Source organism: Onychostoma macrolepis, chromosome 02 (genome assembly GCF_012432095.1).
Source record: "Onychostoma macrolepis isolate SWU-2019 chromosome 02, ASM1243209v1, whole genome shotgun sequence".
Classification (NCBI taxonomy): domain Eukaryota; kingdom Metazoa; phylum Chordata; class Actinopteri; order Cypriniformes; family Cyprinidae; genus Onychostoma; species Onychostoma macrolepis.
The window spans coordinates 23,892,318-23,910,271 of NC_081156.1; the positions used below are offsets into that span (position 1 = coordinate 23,892,318).

Genomic DNA, 17,954 nt, shown 5'->3' on the forward strand with positions numbered 1-17,954 from the left:
ACTGAAATTCTCAAAATGACGTAGTTCTGCACAGACCGCTCCCACGATAGTTGATTGACAAGCTGTCTTAACTTAGACCTGCCCTGAGTGAGCTGTCATCTATCCGCCATTGTGTTGACTCCGGTGCAGGGGAAGACAAGATGTCTCCGATTAAGAGATTGAGGTGTTTTGTTGTTGGATGTAATAATGAACATAGCAGTCGTCGTTTACTCCGACATCTGAGTCGCTGAAGACACAGAGGATTAAGGTTACTTTCGCTTTGAAGGGAATGCGCCGATCCCCGATCTGACTAAATGCGTCTATGTTTGCACAAATGATTTGTGATCCAGCTTCATCTACAGAAGAAGTGAGTATAAGGGTTTTTATGAATCTTTGCAAATCATCTAATAATGTGCTAGTTAGCCAGTTTCACGGCTGAAGTTTACAGTCTGCTCACCACTCCACGGAAGAGAGGGGCGGGGTCAGCAGAGCTCATTAGCATTTAAACTTGTGACTCATGGACTAAAAAACAGCTTGCTGAAAACAGAGCTGATTTTGACAGGGGAAAAAGGGTGTTTTTTACACTACCATTGAGAAATTTTAACCAAAGTATGTTATAGACTTTTCATTAAGACCCTAAAGAATCATATCAACTTGTGGAAAATGGGCATCCGATGACCCCTTTAATTTAATGCATCCTTGTTGAATAGAATAATAAAAAATTCTATTGACCCCAAACATTCAAAAGTTAATGTGTGACAGAAGATTCGTAATTTAACTCTAAATGCAGAATGCAGGAATGGCTGGAGATGATCTGGTAAAGACCTTGGAGAACCTGGGAATGAATGAAAATGGAGAGGGAGGAGATGATGGCAATATTCTCCCAATTATGCAGTCCATCATGCAGAACCTTTTATCTAAAGAAGTTCTATACCCTTCTCTTAAAGAGATAACAGAGAAGGTGAGTTGTTTACTGCATCTGCATAACTGTCTTAATGACTGTCCTACTGTTTTGGTCCCAGTGAAGGTGGTAAATGCCTGCTATTAATTAAACATTTGCTTTCAGAAAATCTTGCAACACATTCCATTTAATATTGGAGAAAAATGTACTAATGTAATGCAATTTGCATTTAGTACCCTGAATGGTTGGAGAGCAACAAGCAATCCCTTCCCACAGACCAGTTCATGCGGTATGAGCAACAGTACAAAATAATGGGAGAAATATGCAGCCAATTTGAGAAAGATGGAGACAAAGACAGCGTGTTTGAAAACATTCTGGAACTCATGCAGAAGGTAGAATGCATGTATATTTAATATTAGTGTACTTATTTTAAAAAAATTAATAATTTAGGGCTTTTTTTTTTCATTCTCCTTACTGATAATGTGCCGATTTTTATTTTTAAAAATGCATTAATTAAAATATCACATCCTTTTACTTAAAACACATAATAATATTACTTAATATAACCTTTCAGTAACAGCACTATAAATATTTTTGTTCATTGAAATAATGTCTTACCCCTCAGCTGCAAGACTTGGGTCAACCTCCAAAAGAGCTTGCTGGAGAGGCAGTGAGTATTTACCTTTCTTTCTTTCTTTCTTTTTAAATAAAAGTTATGTTATATTTATATCATCAATCAATCTCTTGTTTTTTTATTTAGCCTCCTGGCTTGAATTTTGACCCAGAATCTCTGCACCTTCCTGGAGCGCAAGGGGTCCCGGGACCAGAGCAGTGCTCAATCATGTGATCTCAATGAGGTCAAATTAATATACGTTTGAAAACGATACAATTTGGAGCTAAATATCTGAACCTGAGTTTGACACAGTTGATCATGCTCCCCTTTTAATGGAGTTTGCTTTTGTGTCTGCACTGAAACTGTGAACGTTCACTACATTAATTTTACTTCGTAGTTCTTGTCCACAGAGGTTATTTTCATCTTCATCCCTTATCCGTTCACTGTCCTCACTGTAGAGCAGCTCTTAGCGTTTTGAGTGAAGCTTGATATCTCAGTGTGCTGACAGCTTGGTAAAAATCAAAGTTTTCTGAATTTTGTAAAGGTTTTACACTTTTACTTCAAAGAACATATGACAGGTATTGCAGTGGATTGTGTTTTGAGTAAGCAGAGACAAAAGGACAGGAAAGGGATTTACAGATTGATTGGTTTCATTTTATTTTTAAATCTCAGAAGAATGGTCAGGGTCAACAAATAGCTTCCATCAGATTGATGAAATTATTTTAATATACAGTGTAATGTCCATTTATTCTCGCACTATATCATGTATGCTATTTCTGTGATTTGACAACTAATGTGTGACCAAAACGCATCTCTCAGATTCAGGATTTTCAAAAACTAACTGCAGACACTTAAGATGCAGGCTGATAATATATCCATAATATCATTCTATGACCCATAGACTGCATTTGTAATTGAGTAGAATAATTCTCTCTCCCTTTGTCTTCTAATGGTTACTATGTCTATCGGCATATAGAGCAGGTTGAAGTGTTGCCATGTAAATTTATATAATTCCCATCATTCCTATGGTGGTGCCTCTTTGTGATGTGTTATTTTCACAATAGTCCTAATTTGCCTTGAATATTGTTTGGTAATTTAAAATTTAAAGAACATGTTAAATCCCAGGATACCTCAAAAGTAGGTTAAAGTTTGCAGTCATTGCTTTTGAGGGGATGTTTACGTGGTTCTTTTATGCAAACAGGTTTGAGTGCATTGAAATGGGATCCTTTCACAGGATCAAATGTGGAGTTGGTTATCAGTTTGCTTTCTTGACACGTAGCATTGGCTATATCTTGGTGTGTTGTTATGTGGCCAATACAAAGATTTTGAGAAGGATAGGATGGCCGTGCGGATGAGCTGGACAAAAATATGTAACGGTTACAACACTCAGGGGTTGCTCAAACACCCAAGCACTTAAATCAGATCATCAATATTCTTTGTCCTGTAAAATGTTCCCTTAAATGTACAGTTCATTGGTCTTGTCATACCACACTGCAAGAACTGAAATTCTCAAAAATCGAAATAAATGTTATAAACATACAATGTTTTGTATTCTTTACCTGACCAATTTTATTCCTGTTACATATCAAATTAAATTAACACCACTCTACACACAATTGTCTGCTATTTTTTTATTAATAATAATACATTTTAAATATGGTTTTTAACCATTTTACAATATTTTTATGGCTTTAACATTTTCTTTTTAAATTACTTAAGTAAAAAGACTTATACTTCTTGTGATGTGTTTGTGGCCCTGTTATATATGATTTTTGTAGGTAATAATTTCTCAGTTCTGTTTTGAATATTTAATTATGCAACATTTTTATGCCCCAAGCAATATATCATGAAATAATTAGACATTTATACCATTTTTATGTGTTTTAATTTATTTTTGTTTGTTTTAATTCAATTAATCAATGTCTTAATTTAATGATTAGGTAAACATTCAAATGTTGTATTGTGATATGTGAACGAGAGTTCCCGATGAAAAGTGTACAGGTGCAGGTCATATAATTAGAATATCATCAAAAAGTTGATTTATTTCACTAATTCCATTCAAAAAGTGAAACTTGTATATTATATTCATTCATTACACACAGACTGATATATTTCAAATGTTTATTTCTTTTAATTTTGATGATTCGAGCTTACAGCTCATGAAAGTCAAAAATCAGTATCTCAAAATATTAGAATATTTACATTTGAGTTTGAATAAATGACCATCCCTACAGTATAAATTCTGGGTATCTCTTGTTCTTTGAAACCACAATAATGGGAAGACTGCTGACTTGGCAATGATCCAGAAGACGAACATTGACACCCTCCACAAAGAGGGTAAGTCACAGAAGGTCATTACTGAAAGGTGTGGCTGTTTACAGAGTGCTGTATCAAAGCATATTAAATGCAAAGTTGACTGGAAGGAAGAATTTGGGTAGGAAAAGGTGCACAAGCAACAGGGATGACCACAAGCTTGAGAATACAGTCAAGCAAAGTCGATTCAAACACTTGTGAGAGCTTCACAAGGAGTGAACTGAAGCTGGAGTCGGTGCATCAAGAGTCACCACGCTCAGACATCTTCAGGAAAAGGGCTACCAAGCCACTTCTGAACCAGAGACAACGTCAGAAGCATCTTAACTGGGCTGTGGAGAAAAATAACTGGACTGTTGCTCAGTGGTCCAAAGTCCTCTTTTCAGATGTAAGTAAATTTTACATTTAATTTGGAAATCAAGGTCCCAGAGTCTGAAGGAAGAGTGGAGAGGCACAGAATCCATGTTGCTTGAAGTCCAGTGTGAAGTTTCCACAGTCAGTGATGATTTGGGCTGCCATGTCATCTGCTGGTGTTGGTCCACTGTGTTTTCTGAAGTCCACAGTCAATGCAGCCATCTACCAGGAAATTTTAGAGCACTTCATGCTTCCTTCTGCTGACAAGCTTTATGGAGATGCTGATTTCATTTTCCAGCAGGACTTGGCACCTGCCCACACTGCCAAAGGTACCAAAAGCTGGTTCAATGACCATAGTGTTACTGTGCTTGATTGGCCAGCAAACTCGCCTGACCTGAACCCCATAGAGAATCTATGGGGTATTGTCAAGAGGAAGATGAGAGACACCAGACCCAACAATGCAGAAGAGCTGAAGGTCACTATCAGAGCAACCTGGGCTCTCATAACACCTGAGCAGTGCCACAGACTGATCGACTCCATGCCACGCCGCATTGCTGCAGTAATTCAGGCAAAAGGAGCCCCAACTAAGTATTGAGCGCTGTACATGCTCATACTTTTCATTTTCATACTTTTCAGTTGGCCAAGATTTCTAAAAATCCTTTCTTTGTATTGGTCTTAAGTAATATTCTAATATTTTGAGATACTGATTTTTGACTTTCATGAGCTGTAAGCTCTAATCATCAAAATTAAAAGAAATAAACATTTGAAATATATCAGTCTGTGTGTAATGAATGAATATAATATACAAGTTTCACTTTTTGAATGGAATTAGTGAAATAAATAAACTTTTTGATGATATTCTAATTATATGACCTGCACCTGTAAATACTGCGACAGGGGCTGGCAACATGAATTGTAAAATCAGAAAATCAATCACAAAACAAATAATAAACGTTATGTTGTAGTATGTATCGGCACTAATAATATAATAAATGGCTAAAATAACAACAAGGAATAGAGCCATAAACTATTATTTATTTCTGTACTCAGTATTCTTGATTATTATTTCTCTTTTATTTAAAATGGTCTTCTAAACGACTGACTGCGTTTTCGTCTTTTTTATTTTATTTTTATTTTTTAATGCGTTTTCATCTTTAGCGGATGGCGAAGGCTCTGTGACGTGGACTTTGCGATGTTGGCATTTGAATCATCAAACTTTATTTGTTGGCGCACGGAAACACGGCCCGGGTTGAGTGGATTGAGTAGACGTGTCAGCTACGGAAGTGGAGCTGCAGAATCAAACACGCAAAACTCCTTCCTAACCGGGGATGGTTTTAGGATTTACACTCACGTAAACTGAGCTGTATCTTCATACATTACGCATTCCTGTTCGGTTATTATTGTCAGTGGAAATGTTGACCAAATTTGAGACAAAGTCGGCCCGAGTGAAAGGTAAGATATCTGCTCTGGCTAGCTTCACTTGACTGCTGTATAATATAATTATTACGGCCGCTTTTATGTAAATCAGTTGTCTGATTTTAATCTATTCTTAATGTGGAATATAATGTACTATATTTTTAGTAAGGATTCAGTTCGTATCTATTTGAATACTGTATGTCATTCGGCGTTAGCACAAAGCTATTAGTTGTTAGCCATCCAGACGTTGCAGTAAATATTCTCTACTCCGAAGTTTCATATTTTGGTTTCATTGAGAACAATGACATTAACCTGACCAGATTGTTATTATCAATAAAGTTTTAATGATAACAATAATCTGTTTAAATCAATGTCATCATTATTATATTCTCATAACACCATCGTATTGGCTGTCTTCATATTAATAAACACCTGAATTGATTGTAACGTGTTTTTCCGTAGGGCTGAGTTTCCACCCGAAACGGCCCTGGATTCTGGCTAGTTTGCACAACGGCGTCATCCAGCTGTGGGACTATCGCATGTGCACCCTCATCGATAAGTTTGACGAGCATGATGGTATGAAACAGCTGATCAGCGATTTCAGTCTCTTGTGGGGTTTTTCTGAGCCCTCATAATACTGTGATTTCATTTAGGTCCAGTCAGAGGCATTGACTTCCATAAGCAGCAGCCACTGTTTGTGTCAGGAGGAGATGACTACAAGATCAAGGTTTGCTTGCTTTGTTTGCAATACTGATGTTTATTAAATTTGTCACCTGGCTACTGCTACTATATATTTTCATGTGAATTTTTGGTGACACTTTCTACCAAAAATGCTTCTAAATCATTTATTAATATTAATGATCATTTTAATTATTACTAATACATTACAATAAATTTTTTTTATCTTTAAACATTAATTAATGAATCTGAGCTAACATAAACTTACAATGAACAGTTGTATTTTTTTATTAACAAAGGTTAATGAATACAGTAACAAATGTATTAATTTGATCATAATACATCAACTAATGGGACCTTATTGTAAAGTGTTCTCTTTTTAAGTATTTATTACTGTATTAAGTACTGATATTTATTTGATTTGATTTTTAGGTGTGGAACTACAAGCTGCGTCGGTGTCTCTTTACACTTCTTGGACATCTTGACTACATTCGTACCACATTCTTTCATCACGTGAGCCCTGTCAACTTTGTGATGGCTTCATAATTCTTTTGATAATGTTTATTTAATCAGTGAGACTAACTTATAGATATCATTTTCAGGAGTATCCCTGGATCCTGAGTGCCTCAGATGATCAAACCATTCGCATTTGGAATTGGCAGTCCAGAACATGTGTCTGGTGAGTCTTTATGTTGGTTATGAACTAGTGGATGTGCACAAGTAATACATTTTTATTCATTCATTATTTTTTATTAGGTTGTTGAAGCTTATTTTGAAACCAATAATGATGATTTAACATTTGTATATAAAACAAAAATGCTTTTTCTCACATGTACATTTATTTTACTTGTTAATATTTCTTGTTAATTTTTTTTAATATATATATAAATTATTTAAAACTGCTTTTTTTTTTTTTATCAAAGCATTTTCTCTGACCATTAGCTTTGTGAAACTGAGTTGTATATGTTCTCTGTGCTGTTTCTTCTCTGTAGTGTGCTGACGGGGCATAATCACTATGTGATGTGCGCTCAGTTCCATCCATCTGAGGACCTGGTGGTGTCGGCTAGCTTGGATCAGACTGTGCGCGTGTGGGATATTTCCGGTGAGGAGGCTTGGGACAGGATTGAGTAGTTTTGGGAAGGCTGGGGAGGTGGGAATGGAGAGAGAGGATGGAGGAAGTAAGAGGCTGCCTAATGGCATTCTCTTCCTCATTTCCTCTCTCTATAGTGTGTACAGAACAAAACTCTGGGCTCAAAGCAGAAATGCCTCTCACACTCATGCTGTAAGCATCAAGCATTTGTCTAGTGATTTAGTAGTCATTTTTGTTATTCTTGGGGAAATTAAATAGTGACGTTTAAATGGAACAGCAAGTCATGAAGCACTTAAAAATAAAGATTTACTGCTCAAAGTCCTATTTAAGAAATGGTGAATGTTAGAGGCATTTTTGATATACTGCATGTTTTAATGAAATTGTCAATGTCTGTCTTTTGCTTTCAATGCTGAACTTCTTTCTTGCTCATTAACCTTTTTAAACTGCTGCTGTCTGCACTGACTGACAAATAACTCATTCATTAAAGCTTACACTGAATGGATAGTTACTCTCTACCTTTCTCCCCTTCTCATAAAAATATGGAATGAATATATTGCTGCATGGATAACATGCAATTTGTATGTAATTGTATGAGATAATGAAAACTAAAAATTCTTTTTACATCTAAATTTAATTATAAACATTTCTTTTTAACATCTTTTGGATGAAGTAAGCATTTTCATGAACAGGAACGATTGGGATCCCTAATCACTGGTTCATTTGTAAAATTCACAGAAGTATGCAAACATTTTTGTTTAACTTTTTCCTCATATCCTGCATGATGGCATTTGTCATCCATAGATAATATTAATGATTAAATGGTTGATCCATCTATCTGAATGCAACTTTTCTATCAGTAACATGAACATAGATTTTCATAGAGATTGAACATATAATTGTTAAATGACTCTTAACACCACTTGAATGCATGATGGAATCCATCTATTAATGTATTACAATATGCAATAACAAACGCATGACTTAACCGAAGTCCTTCTCACTCCTTTAACATCCAGTGCCCCTCCAGAGAACATTTTGACACGCTCCACCCCATCAATCCACCATTCAGTTCCATCCCTGCTCACTTCCTGTACAGCTCCTTTGCCCCTCTGGAAACATCCACATCTGTACATTGTTTTCTAGTGCAGCTTTTGTTGGACTTTTATTCATTTAGCAGATATCTGGAGTGCTGAGATCTCAGACACACATTCTGTTCTCCTCTCTTTTTCTCTGTGTCCTGACCTGAGTTAAGCTGATTAGCTCTCTGTCATCGATTTACACGCATCCTATCCAATCTCAAATGATTTTGCTCTCTCTGTGATCATAATTTAACTTTGTTGTTTTGATTGATTGTCTCTGTTAATCTGGTGGTTAAATTTACTTTCTTAACTCAGGTTTAGGCCTAATGGAGGGTGTTTGTTGTGTTTGTGTTCTTGAGCACCAGCGAATGTTTATCAGCCCAACAAAATGTTTGTGTGTGTCAGGTATCACAAATGTGTTTTTGAGTAGCAGTTTTAATGTTGTTCCTCTCTCTTCCCTCCCCGGTATGTGGGTGTTCCTGTGTAATTTGTAAACGGTCATCTGTGTTTGTCGGACTGTAAATGTTGCTTCAGGTTTGAGGAAGAAGAACTTGTCTCCGGGTGCTGTGGACACGGAGGTGCGTGGCATCTCTGGTGTCGACCTGTTTGGGGCCTCTGATGCAGTAGTGAAGCACGTTCTGGAGGTAAGAATGTGGCTGTAATGGCAAAAAAAAAAACTTTGTGTTGTAAAGTGCAGTTGGGGTTGGTTGAATGAATGAAGTTTGTTGTTGGTTTGAATGAAAGTTTGTGTTCTCTTGCTCTGGTCTCAGGGTCACGATCGAGGCGTAAACTGGGCAGCCTTCCATCCCAGCATGCCTCTCATTGTGTCAGGAGCAGATGACCGCCAGGTCAAGATCTGGAGAATGAACGGTATGTGTTCTCAATCATGGAAAAATGTCTTTCACTGTTCTGATTTGAAAATTGGAAATATAAAATATTTAGTCCTGTTTCAAAACCTAGTGAACTTCCTTGCTGTCTATTACCTATACAGGCAGTTGTTTTCATGGACCCTCTCAAAACTCATATTTCGAGTTTGTTTATAACTAAAAGTCACACATTATGCATTACTACTTTTTTTTTTTGGGAAATTATCCCTTCCTCTAGAGTCAAAAGCATGGGAGTTGGACACTTGTCGAGGGCACTACAACAACGTGTCCTGTGCGGTGTTCCACCCTCGTCAGGAGCTCATCCTGTCCAACTCTGAGGACAAGAGCATCCGTGTGTGGGACATGTCCAAGAGGACAGGCGTCCAGACCTTTCGCAGAGATCACGACCGTTTCTGGGTGCTGGGGGCTCACCCCAACCTCAACCTGTTTGCTGCTGGTAGGTTACTACTAATAATTAGTTAAGCAAGTGGTTTTGGTGATGAAATCAGATGCATTAAAGTGTAATTTTTTACCTTTCTAGGCCATGACAGTGGGATGCTGGTGTTCAAACTAGAAAGGGAACGTCCAGCTTATGCCGTGTATGGTAACATGCTGTACTATGTAAAAGATCGCTTCCTGCGCCAGCTTGACTTCAACAGCAGTAAGGATACAGCCGTCATGCAGCTGCGCAGGTGTGTGGATTTTTAGTGTCTTTTCTAAGTCTAAAAACACTAAATGTGCATCTACAAAAGGTTTAGTGCAGTTGAACGTTTCAGTTGAACTGTTTCTTTTATATTGACAGTGGATCCAAATTCCCAGTGTTCAGCATGTCCTACAACCCTGCAGAAAATTCTGTGCTGTTGTGCACCGTGAGTATTGTAGACTATCAGTCTGTTTAGTCAAATCAAGGTTCATTTGTGTATTTAATTTCTTCCTCTTTCTGTTTCAGAGAGCTACCAACCTGGAAAACAGCACATATGATCTGTACTCCATTCCCAGAGAGAGTGACTCCCAGAATCCTGATGGTAACGTTTTATTTTTTTCTCTTTAGAAGTCCTTAATATAATGCGCAAAATGTAATGGTTCACTTTCTCTACACGTTTTCAGCTCCTGAGGGAAAGCGGTCCTCTGGTCTGACCGCAGTTTGGGTGGCCAGGAACCGGTTTGCTGTACTCGACCGCATGCACTCAGTAAGTTAATCAAGCAACTAGTGATCGACCGGTTTTGTTTTTTTGTTTTTTTATAACTGATACCAATTATGCATGTTTATATGCCCGATAACCGATATTCAGAACCAATATTTATTTACTGTTATAAAGTAAATAAATAACTGAGTGAAGTAAGTCCATACTTCACTTTGGTTTTTCCTCCTTTTGTCAATTAAAAAAAAAAAAAAAAAAGAGGTTGAAAATTAAGTCTTTCATGTTAAATTTAATCTTCATATTACAACAATAAAAACATTTTATTTATAAAAAGCATCAGCGGCAACAGTGATATTAACAATAAGCAAAATAAATGTAGAATGTCTAATGTTTTCAAATGGAGAAAATAAATAAAGGACAGGAGTCATAACTTCATTTTAAACTACAGTTTTAGGTTTATAAGCTGTTTAATAGGCTAAAGAGTGAAGAATAATTCACTGGATAATGTTAATTCACTGAATAATATTCTCTGGAATATTGAAATATAACAAAACATCGTATTTTATTGCATTTCTCAACTGGTATGTTATATCAGAATTATTCATATGTTTTTGTCATTCTAGATTATGAAATGCCTGCTGACAGTGCGGTTTATCTATGTATTTACACGGAACTATAGCCTACTCAAATTGCGATCACTCGCAGAGATAATTAATTTCCATAGAGATGTATTTATTTAGATGTGTATTAGCAAAATAATGGTTATATAGTAAATGTTAATATAATTTAGCGTGTTTTAAACAAGTGAATCTTGTTAAAAGTTACATGCGGTGGCCGAGCTGGAGCATTTCCTGAGCATCTACCGCTTATTTACAACATGCGCTCATTCATGGCTGCATATTATTTAATTCAGGCAAAGTTACGTCTTTATTGGGACAGACTGATGGATTATCTTACGTGACTCTGTGAGTTCGTCTCTATTTCTTAGAGCCATGCTGCATAAACTGCATATCAGGCATTTATGTAATACATCAAATTTGTGCATTAATGGCTGTTATGTTAAATAAAGTTTACTAACTACAGCAAATCAAGTACCTGTGCACGCCGTTGTTGTTGTCTCGTCTCCCTTCAGACTCGCTGGCAATCCTGTGCACAACTCTAAAAACATCTCTCTACAAGCAACAACTATTTGATCGAAAATAGTGCTGCAGTGATGCTGCATTTTTAGGCAAACCTGGAAGTTGGCATCCCCCTGGTTTTCTTGACAACCCAATAGATTTCACCTGGCCTTTTGGATTATTGCAGAAAACATGCACAGTGACCAACACATTTTGACATTTTGTTCATAATGATAATCTTCACAAATGAACACTGCTTTTATGCAATTTGAAGCCTAATTTAGGTGTTTATTGCTTCCGACAACTTCTGTACTCCCATATAGCCACTTGTTAGCAACCACCTTTTTTTAATCATATAAAAGCTTTAAAAAGGTCACAACGGGTTATTACTGATGTATTTCATGTCAGAGTTAAATGTGAAAATATCTTGAGCTTGTGTTAACCACAGACCTTATTTAAAGCCTTTAACTAAAAACCCATTCAAAAATCCCATTGACTTCAAGACGATGGAACCGGAAGTGCTAAATTGTTTCTGTGTTTTGGTCTACTAAAATGTCATCCCTGCAGCACTCTTTAATGTTGAATAAATGAGTTATGACCATGTACACGTACTCAAACAAACCTTGACGTTCATCCTCACTCTTGTCCACCACAGCTCCTGATAAAGAACCTGAAGAATGAGATTGTGAAGAAGGTCCAGGTACCAAGCTGTGAGGAGATCTTCTACGCTGGAACTGGATCCCTGCTGCTGCGTGATGCTGAAGGAGTCACGCTGTTTGACGTGCAGCAGAAGCGCTCCCTCGCTACGGTCAAAATCGCTAAAGTCAAATATGTGGTGTGGAGCTCTGATGCCAACCATGTGGCCCTGCTGGCCAAACACGGTACTGAAAACTCACTAATTGGATGTGTAGGCTTTAACATACTGATTTTGCAGTCATAAATATCCGCTCTTAAGGGTTATTCAGGTTAAGGGTTATTGATTTATCATATTTTCACACACATCTGACCCTCTGCTCTGGCTTTTTCAGCCATCATGATCTGCAACAAGAAGTTAGAGAGCCTGTGTAACATCCATGAGAACATCAGAGTGAAGAGTGGCGCCTGGGCCGAGAATGAAGTCTTCATCTACACCACCTCCAACCACATCAAATATGCCCTCACCTCCGGGTACTGAACCAACAGCCTCACACGCAACTATTTCATTAAGAACACCCTAATGTTTTGTTAATAATTAATTAATCTTTAAATTATTTTTATTTCACAGTGATCATGGTATAATCCGTACATTGGATCTGCCCATCTATGTGACAAGAGTGAGAGGCAACAGTGTGTACTGCCTGGATCGTGAGTGCAGGCCACGAGTGCTCAACATCGACCCCACAGAGTACCGTTTTAAACTGGCTCTGGTCAATCGCAAATATGAGGAGGTTAGTGTGTATTTTCTACATTGAGATTTGTACCTTCTGTGTGTATGTATGTGTGTATATATAGATATAGATATAGATATATACGTATAATTTATATGAATAATTTTTCAATCTTTTTATATTAATTGTATGTGATTTATTTTATATTATTATTATTATTTTATTTTTTATTTTTTTTGGAGTGCCACATATAAAATATTCTTATAACCTGAAAGATATCCCTGAAACGGGTCAGGAGAGTGCTTACCTTTTTCTTTTCTTTTTTTTTACCCATTTATTTATTTATAATCAGTAACTTTCTCTCTGTCAATCATTTTACACTTTCTGATTTGCCTTTAACCATTATTTTAGTATTCTTTATGTACTATTGTAGCATTTATTTTTATTTTGAAATAGCTTTTTTTGTTGTTTTCATGTTAATTTTAATTTAAGTAATATGCTTTTGTCATTTTTTTTTTTATTTCTATTTTGCTTTATTTTTATATATTACTTTCTGTAATATTACTATATATTACTTCTTGTAATATTACTATATATTACTTCTGCTTTTAAATTTGTTTTCATTAATTGAAATGGCAGTTTTTGTTTTAGTTAACAATAGCAACACTGTTAATGACCTTTTTCCCCCACCCTCAGGTTCTTCATATGGTGCGTAATGCTAAACTGGTAGGCCAGTCCATCATTGCCTACCTGCAGAAGAAGGGCTACCCAGAGGTTGCGCTGCACTTCGTCAAAGATGAGAAGACTCGTTTCAGCCTGGCTCTGGAGTGTGGAAACATTGAGGTATACAGAACTAACATTTATGGAGGATCAAGTCAGGTTGACACTTTTGTCTAAACAGGTGTTCAATCTTGATTTGTTTGTTCCTGCAGGTGGCGTTAGAGGCTGCAAAAGCCCTGGATGAACGTAGCTGCTGGGAGCGTCTCGGTGAGGCTGCGCTTCTGCAGGGCCATCACCAGGTTGTGGAGATGTGCTACCAGAGAACCAAGAACTTCGACAAACTCACCTTCCTGTACCTCATCACTGGCAACCTGGCCAAACTCAGGAAGATGATGAAGATAGGTGAGTGGCGAGGAAAAATCATGAATACACTACCATTCACAAGTTTGTGGTTGGTAGGATTTTTAAATGTTTTTGAAAGAAGTCTCGTTTATTTATCAAGGCTGCTTTTATTTGATTAAAAATACAGTAAAACGGCAATATTGTGAAATGGTATTACGTTTTAAAGTAACTGTTTTCTGTTATTAACAATGTTGGAAAATAATGTTGCTGCTTAATAGTCTTGTGGTTATCGAATCGACCCCAAACTTCTGAATTATTAGAAGCATATTGGTTTTCTTCATAAGAATAACTCATTCTTATGGATTGTCTGACTGATGTTTCGTGTTACAGCTGAGATAAGAAAGGACATGAGTGGACACTATCAGGGCGCTCTTTACCTGGGTGACGTCAGTGAGCGTGTGCGAATCCTGAAGAACTGTGGACAGAGTGAGTGCTGTCACTTTTATTTTGTTCACATGATTGTTTTAATGAGATTTATTTAAAGAAAATGACATCTGTATCACATTCTAAGAGTCTCTGGCTTACCTGACTGCTGCCACTCATGGGATGGATGAGGAGGCTGAAGCCCTGAAGGAGACCTTTGACCTGGAAAAAGAAATGGTGTGTTATATTTTCATTACTAACAGAGATGCACTAATTTGTAGATGGATGATTGAGCAATGGGTTCCATCCATGTACAGGTGCCAGAAGTGGACCCCAATGCCCAGTTGTTGCAGCCGCCACCTCCCATCAACCCCTTGGACACCAACTGGCCTCTGCTCACCGTCTCCAAGGGCTTCTTTGAGGGAGCCATTGCTGCCAAAGGTGAGGTTTTGTGATGAATGTATTTGGGGTAACTAGGATTTATGAAGTTGGATGGATGTCATGTTGAAGAATAACATGTATTTTTGTGTTTGTTTGAATAGGACGTGCTGGCCAGATGGTTGCTGACATGGACGTGGATACTCCAGGAGGAGAAGGCTGGGGAGAAGATGCAGAACTTCATTTGGATGAAGGTATTTACTATAATAAAGCTATTTTTGAAGGAGGAAACCAAACCGAACCAAACGTTCGAATCGCGTATGCTCTCTCGTATTCCAGATGGATTTATGGATGCTCAAGAGGGATTGGGAGATGAGGGAGCTATTGGGAAAGAGGAAGGAGGAGGCTGGGATGTTGAGGAAGATCTGGACCTGCCGCCAGAACTGGTAAGTCTGGTGTAAAACTGAAATAAAAATCACAACTGTTTGTGAATGGGTTTATACATATCTTGTTTTTGCTTTAACCAAAAGGATGTACCTTCTGTTGGCGGAGGTGGCGCAGAGGGCGAAGGTTTCTTTGTGCCGCCCACCAAGGGCACAAGCCCCACACAGATGTGGTGCAACAACTCTCAGCTGGTGGTGGATCACTTATTGGCTGGATCTTTTGAGACTGCAATGAGGGTAAAGGGATCTCACAAAACTATAGATTAGGGCTGAATTATTAGATGTGGAGAAAAAATCTAACTGCTATTTAGATTTTGTTGTTGTTGCTTCTCCCCCCTCTCCTGCTAAAATTTTCAATTGTAATTTTATTAATATTACTATTTCACTGTAATTTTTTACTTCATATATCTCAGATTTCCTGACACACTTTTATTTTAGGTTAAAAGGTTTTGCAGCAGGAAGGAAAAGTCTAAACTAAATTGAAATGTAGCTGATATTTCTTTGCTGTTTCTAATGTTTTTCGTTCCCTTTTCTACAGTTGCTGCATGACCAGGTTGGTGTGGTTCAGTTTGGATCCTATAAGCAACTGTTCATGCAAACTCTGTCCCGTGGGCGCACCTGTTATCTGGGCCTGCCGTCACTGCCCTGCTTGCACAGTTACCCCCAGAGAAACTGGAAGGACAGCGGGGCTAAAGGGGGTCTGCCAGCAGTGGGCCTGCGTCTCTCTGATCTCATTTCACGTCTGCAGCAGTGCTATCAGCTGACCACAGCGGGGCGCTTTGAAGAAGCTGTTGAACGTTTCAGAGCGATTCTCCTCTCTGTACCACTGCTTGTGGTCGACAACAAACAAGAGATTGCAGAGGTGTGTTTTCATGCAGGATGAGTGGTATGTTGTTTTCTATAGGAGTTAAGTACTAAACATTCTTTTTACTTTCATTCAGGCTCAACAGCTTATCACCATCTGTAAAGAGTATATTATTGGTCTCACCATGGAGACAGAGAGGAAGAAACTTCCTAAAGACACTCTCGATCAACAAAAGAGACTTTGTGAGGTACATGCATTTTTAAAATTCTAAAATAAGAAATGTTTTGTTTTAAGAGTGTGTGTGTGTGTGTGTGTGTGTGTATACTTAAAAACAAACATTTCAGTATATGCACTGAATCTCATCTTAATATACATTAATATTTCTCTGCTTATGTTTCAGATGGCAGCATATTTCACACATTGCAGTCTGCAACCTGTCCACATGGTGTTGGTGTTGAGAACAGCACTCAATCTTTTCTTCAAACTGCGTAACTTCAAAACAGCAGCGGGTTTTGCTCGCCGTCTTCTTGAGTTGGGTCCCAAACCAGAAGTGGCACAACAGGTAAATGGATAATTGTCGTAATTTTTACTGTGTATGTAAAAAACAAAACAAAAAAAAAAACAATTGTAACAAAAAATTATGTAATTTAAAATAAAAAAAATTTAATGCTAGCTTTTGTCATTTTAAATCATTTTAATACTGGCAAATTTTAAGCCATCTTGCAGCCCACTTGGAAGTATCCAGAGGACCCCTAATAGGTCCTGGCCCCCTGTTTTTTTGTTTGTTTGTTTGTTTTTCTTGTGTACATTTTCATTAAAAACCTGTTGTTGTGTTTACTTCTTCAGACACGAAAGATTCTTGCAGCATGTGAGAAGAGCCTGACAGATGCTCACCAACTGAACTATGACCCTCACAATCCCTTTGACATCTGCGCAGCCTCTTACACTCCCCTGTACCGTGGGCGGCCAGTGGAGAAATGTCCCCTGTCTGGAGCCTGCTACTGCCCCAAATACAAAGGAGAGGTCTGCAGGGTCACACAGGTTAGTTGTAAGACCTTGTAATGTCCATGTTTAATTAGTGTTAGTTTATTGAAGATAGAAAGTCCAATATTGTTAATATGTGACAAAGTAACTCTGCTTTTCCCCTTGTTCCATCTGATCATGCGGTGCTATAAAGTGAAGGATCGATTTCATTGGCTGTTTCTCTCCTGTTTCCTAGGTAACTGAGATTGGTAAAGATGTGATCGGCTTGCGTGTCAGCCCACTGCAGTTCCGTTGAACACGCTTTACATAAAAATGGATGAAAACAGATATGCTTTTCTCTCACATATACTTTCCTTTATAAGATGAAGTAATGAAAACTTTAAGATCAGACAATTCTAGAAAATACCGTGTTACATGACTAATCTCCCTGTGACTGTGCTTTCTATTATTATATCTGAGGTCTCTATAGTATGTATGCTTGTCTCATTAATCTGAATAACTAAGTGTACATCTGTGACCCTGTCAATCAGTGCAAAACAAGTTTCCTTTCCTGTGAAACTCTTTAAATGTTGAAATAAAATTCTGGTAAACAAATGTTTCGCCATGTTTTTTTTCTTCTCCATGCAAGGTTTTTGTTTAATACTTTAACTATATTTTTAAAAAATATTACTTGAAATAGAAATCTTTTATTCCAGCTAGTTGTCCATGCAATATTTAACATTTTCATTTAGTTTAAGTGCTAAAATAATTAAAACTAAAAACAAACTGTATATTAATTTATTAACTATATATTGAAATGGTAACAAAAGCTACTGATATAACATTGCAGATATCGTTTTTACTTCTGTATCTTTCCAAACCTGCTTATTAAGGAGTAAATGAATTGAAAGTACATAGAGGTTCCCTCTATGACCACAAGGAGGTGCTAAATGTACAGCAGTCACTG

The 17,954-nt window shown here is 37.4% G+C and overlaps 2 protein-coding genes across 2 annotated transcripts; both read left to right on the forward strand.

Moving 5' to 3' along the window:
- The first annotated feature begins 290 nt into the window (after nt 1-290).
- Nucleotides 291-3,102, forward strand: LOC131524452 (peroxisomal biogenesis factor 19-like). The gene is made up of 4 exons (XM_058751592.1): nt 291-940; nt 1,114-1,272; nt 1,506-1,550; nt 1,641-3,102. Exons 1-4 carry the CDS (start codon nt 764-766, stop codon nt 1,725-1,727), a joined length of 468 nt encoding a protein of 155 aa, XP_058607575.1. The 5' UTR covers nt 291-763; the 3' UTR covers nt 1,728-3,102.
- A 2,278-nt stretch (nt 3,103-5,380) lies between these two features.
- On the forward strand, nt 5,381-17,602 carry copa (COPI coat complex subunit alpha). Its single transcript, XM_058759423.1, has 29 exons — nt 5,381-5,609; nt 6,036-6,149; nt 6,227-6,300; nt 6,684-6,764; nt 6,854-6,930; nt 7,244-7,353; nt 8,955-9,064; nt 9,191-9,290; nt 9,525-9,743; nt 9,828-9,978; nt 10,089-10,155; nt 10,236-10,311; nt 10,394-10,476; nt 12,202-12,427; nt 12,575-12,713; nt 12,811-12,973; nt 13,610-13,756; nt 13,846-14,035; nt 14,366-14,461; nt 14,547-14,635; nt 14,716-14,839; nt 14,941-15,030; nt 15,116-15,222; nt 15,307-15,456; nt 15,758-16,081; nt 16,161-16,271; nt 16,425-16,586; nt 16,871-17,065; nt 17,244-17,602. The coding sequence occupies exons 1-29, from the start codon at nt 5,570-5,572 to the stop codon at nt 17,301-17,303; spliced, it is 3,675 nt and encodes a 1,224-aa protein (XP_058615406.1). The 5' UTR covers nt 5,381-5,569; the 3' UTR covers nt 17,304-17,602.
- The last annotated feature ends 352 nt before the right edge of the window (nt 17,603-17,954 follow it).

Excerpts from the sequence above, each read along its gene's own strand:
- LOC131524452 (XM_058751592.1), top strand. The coding sequence starts at position 764 with ATGCAGAATGCAGGAATGGCTGGAGATGATCTGGTAAAGACCTTGGAG. Across the intron at positions 1,273-1,505 it reads TTCTGGAACTCATGCAGAAG|CTGCAAGACTTGGGTCAACC; the intron begins GTAGAATGCATG and ends CTTACCCCTCAG. Across the intron at positions 1,551-1,640 it reads AAGAGCTTGCTGGAGAGGCA|CCTCCTGGCTTGAATTTTGA; the intron begins GTGAGTATTTAC and ends TTTTTTATTTAG.
- copa (XM_058759423.1), top strand. The coding sequence starts at position 5,570 with ATGTTGACCAAATTTGAGACAAAGTCGGCCCGAGTGAAAG. Across the intron at positions 10,156-10,235 it reads ATTCTGTGCTGTTGTGCACC|AGAGCTACCAACCTGGAAAA; the intron begins GTGAGTATTGTA and ends TTTCTGTTTCAG. Across the intron at positions 16,272-16,424 it reads AACAAAAGAGACTTTGTGAG|ATGGCAGCATATTTCACACA; the intron begins GTACATGCATTT and ends CTTATGTTTCAG.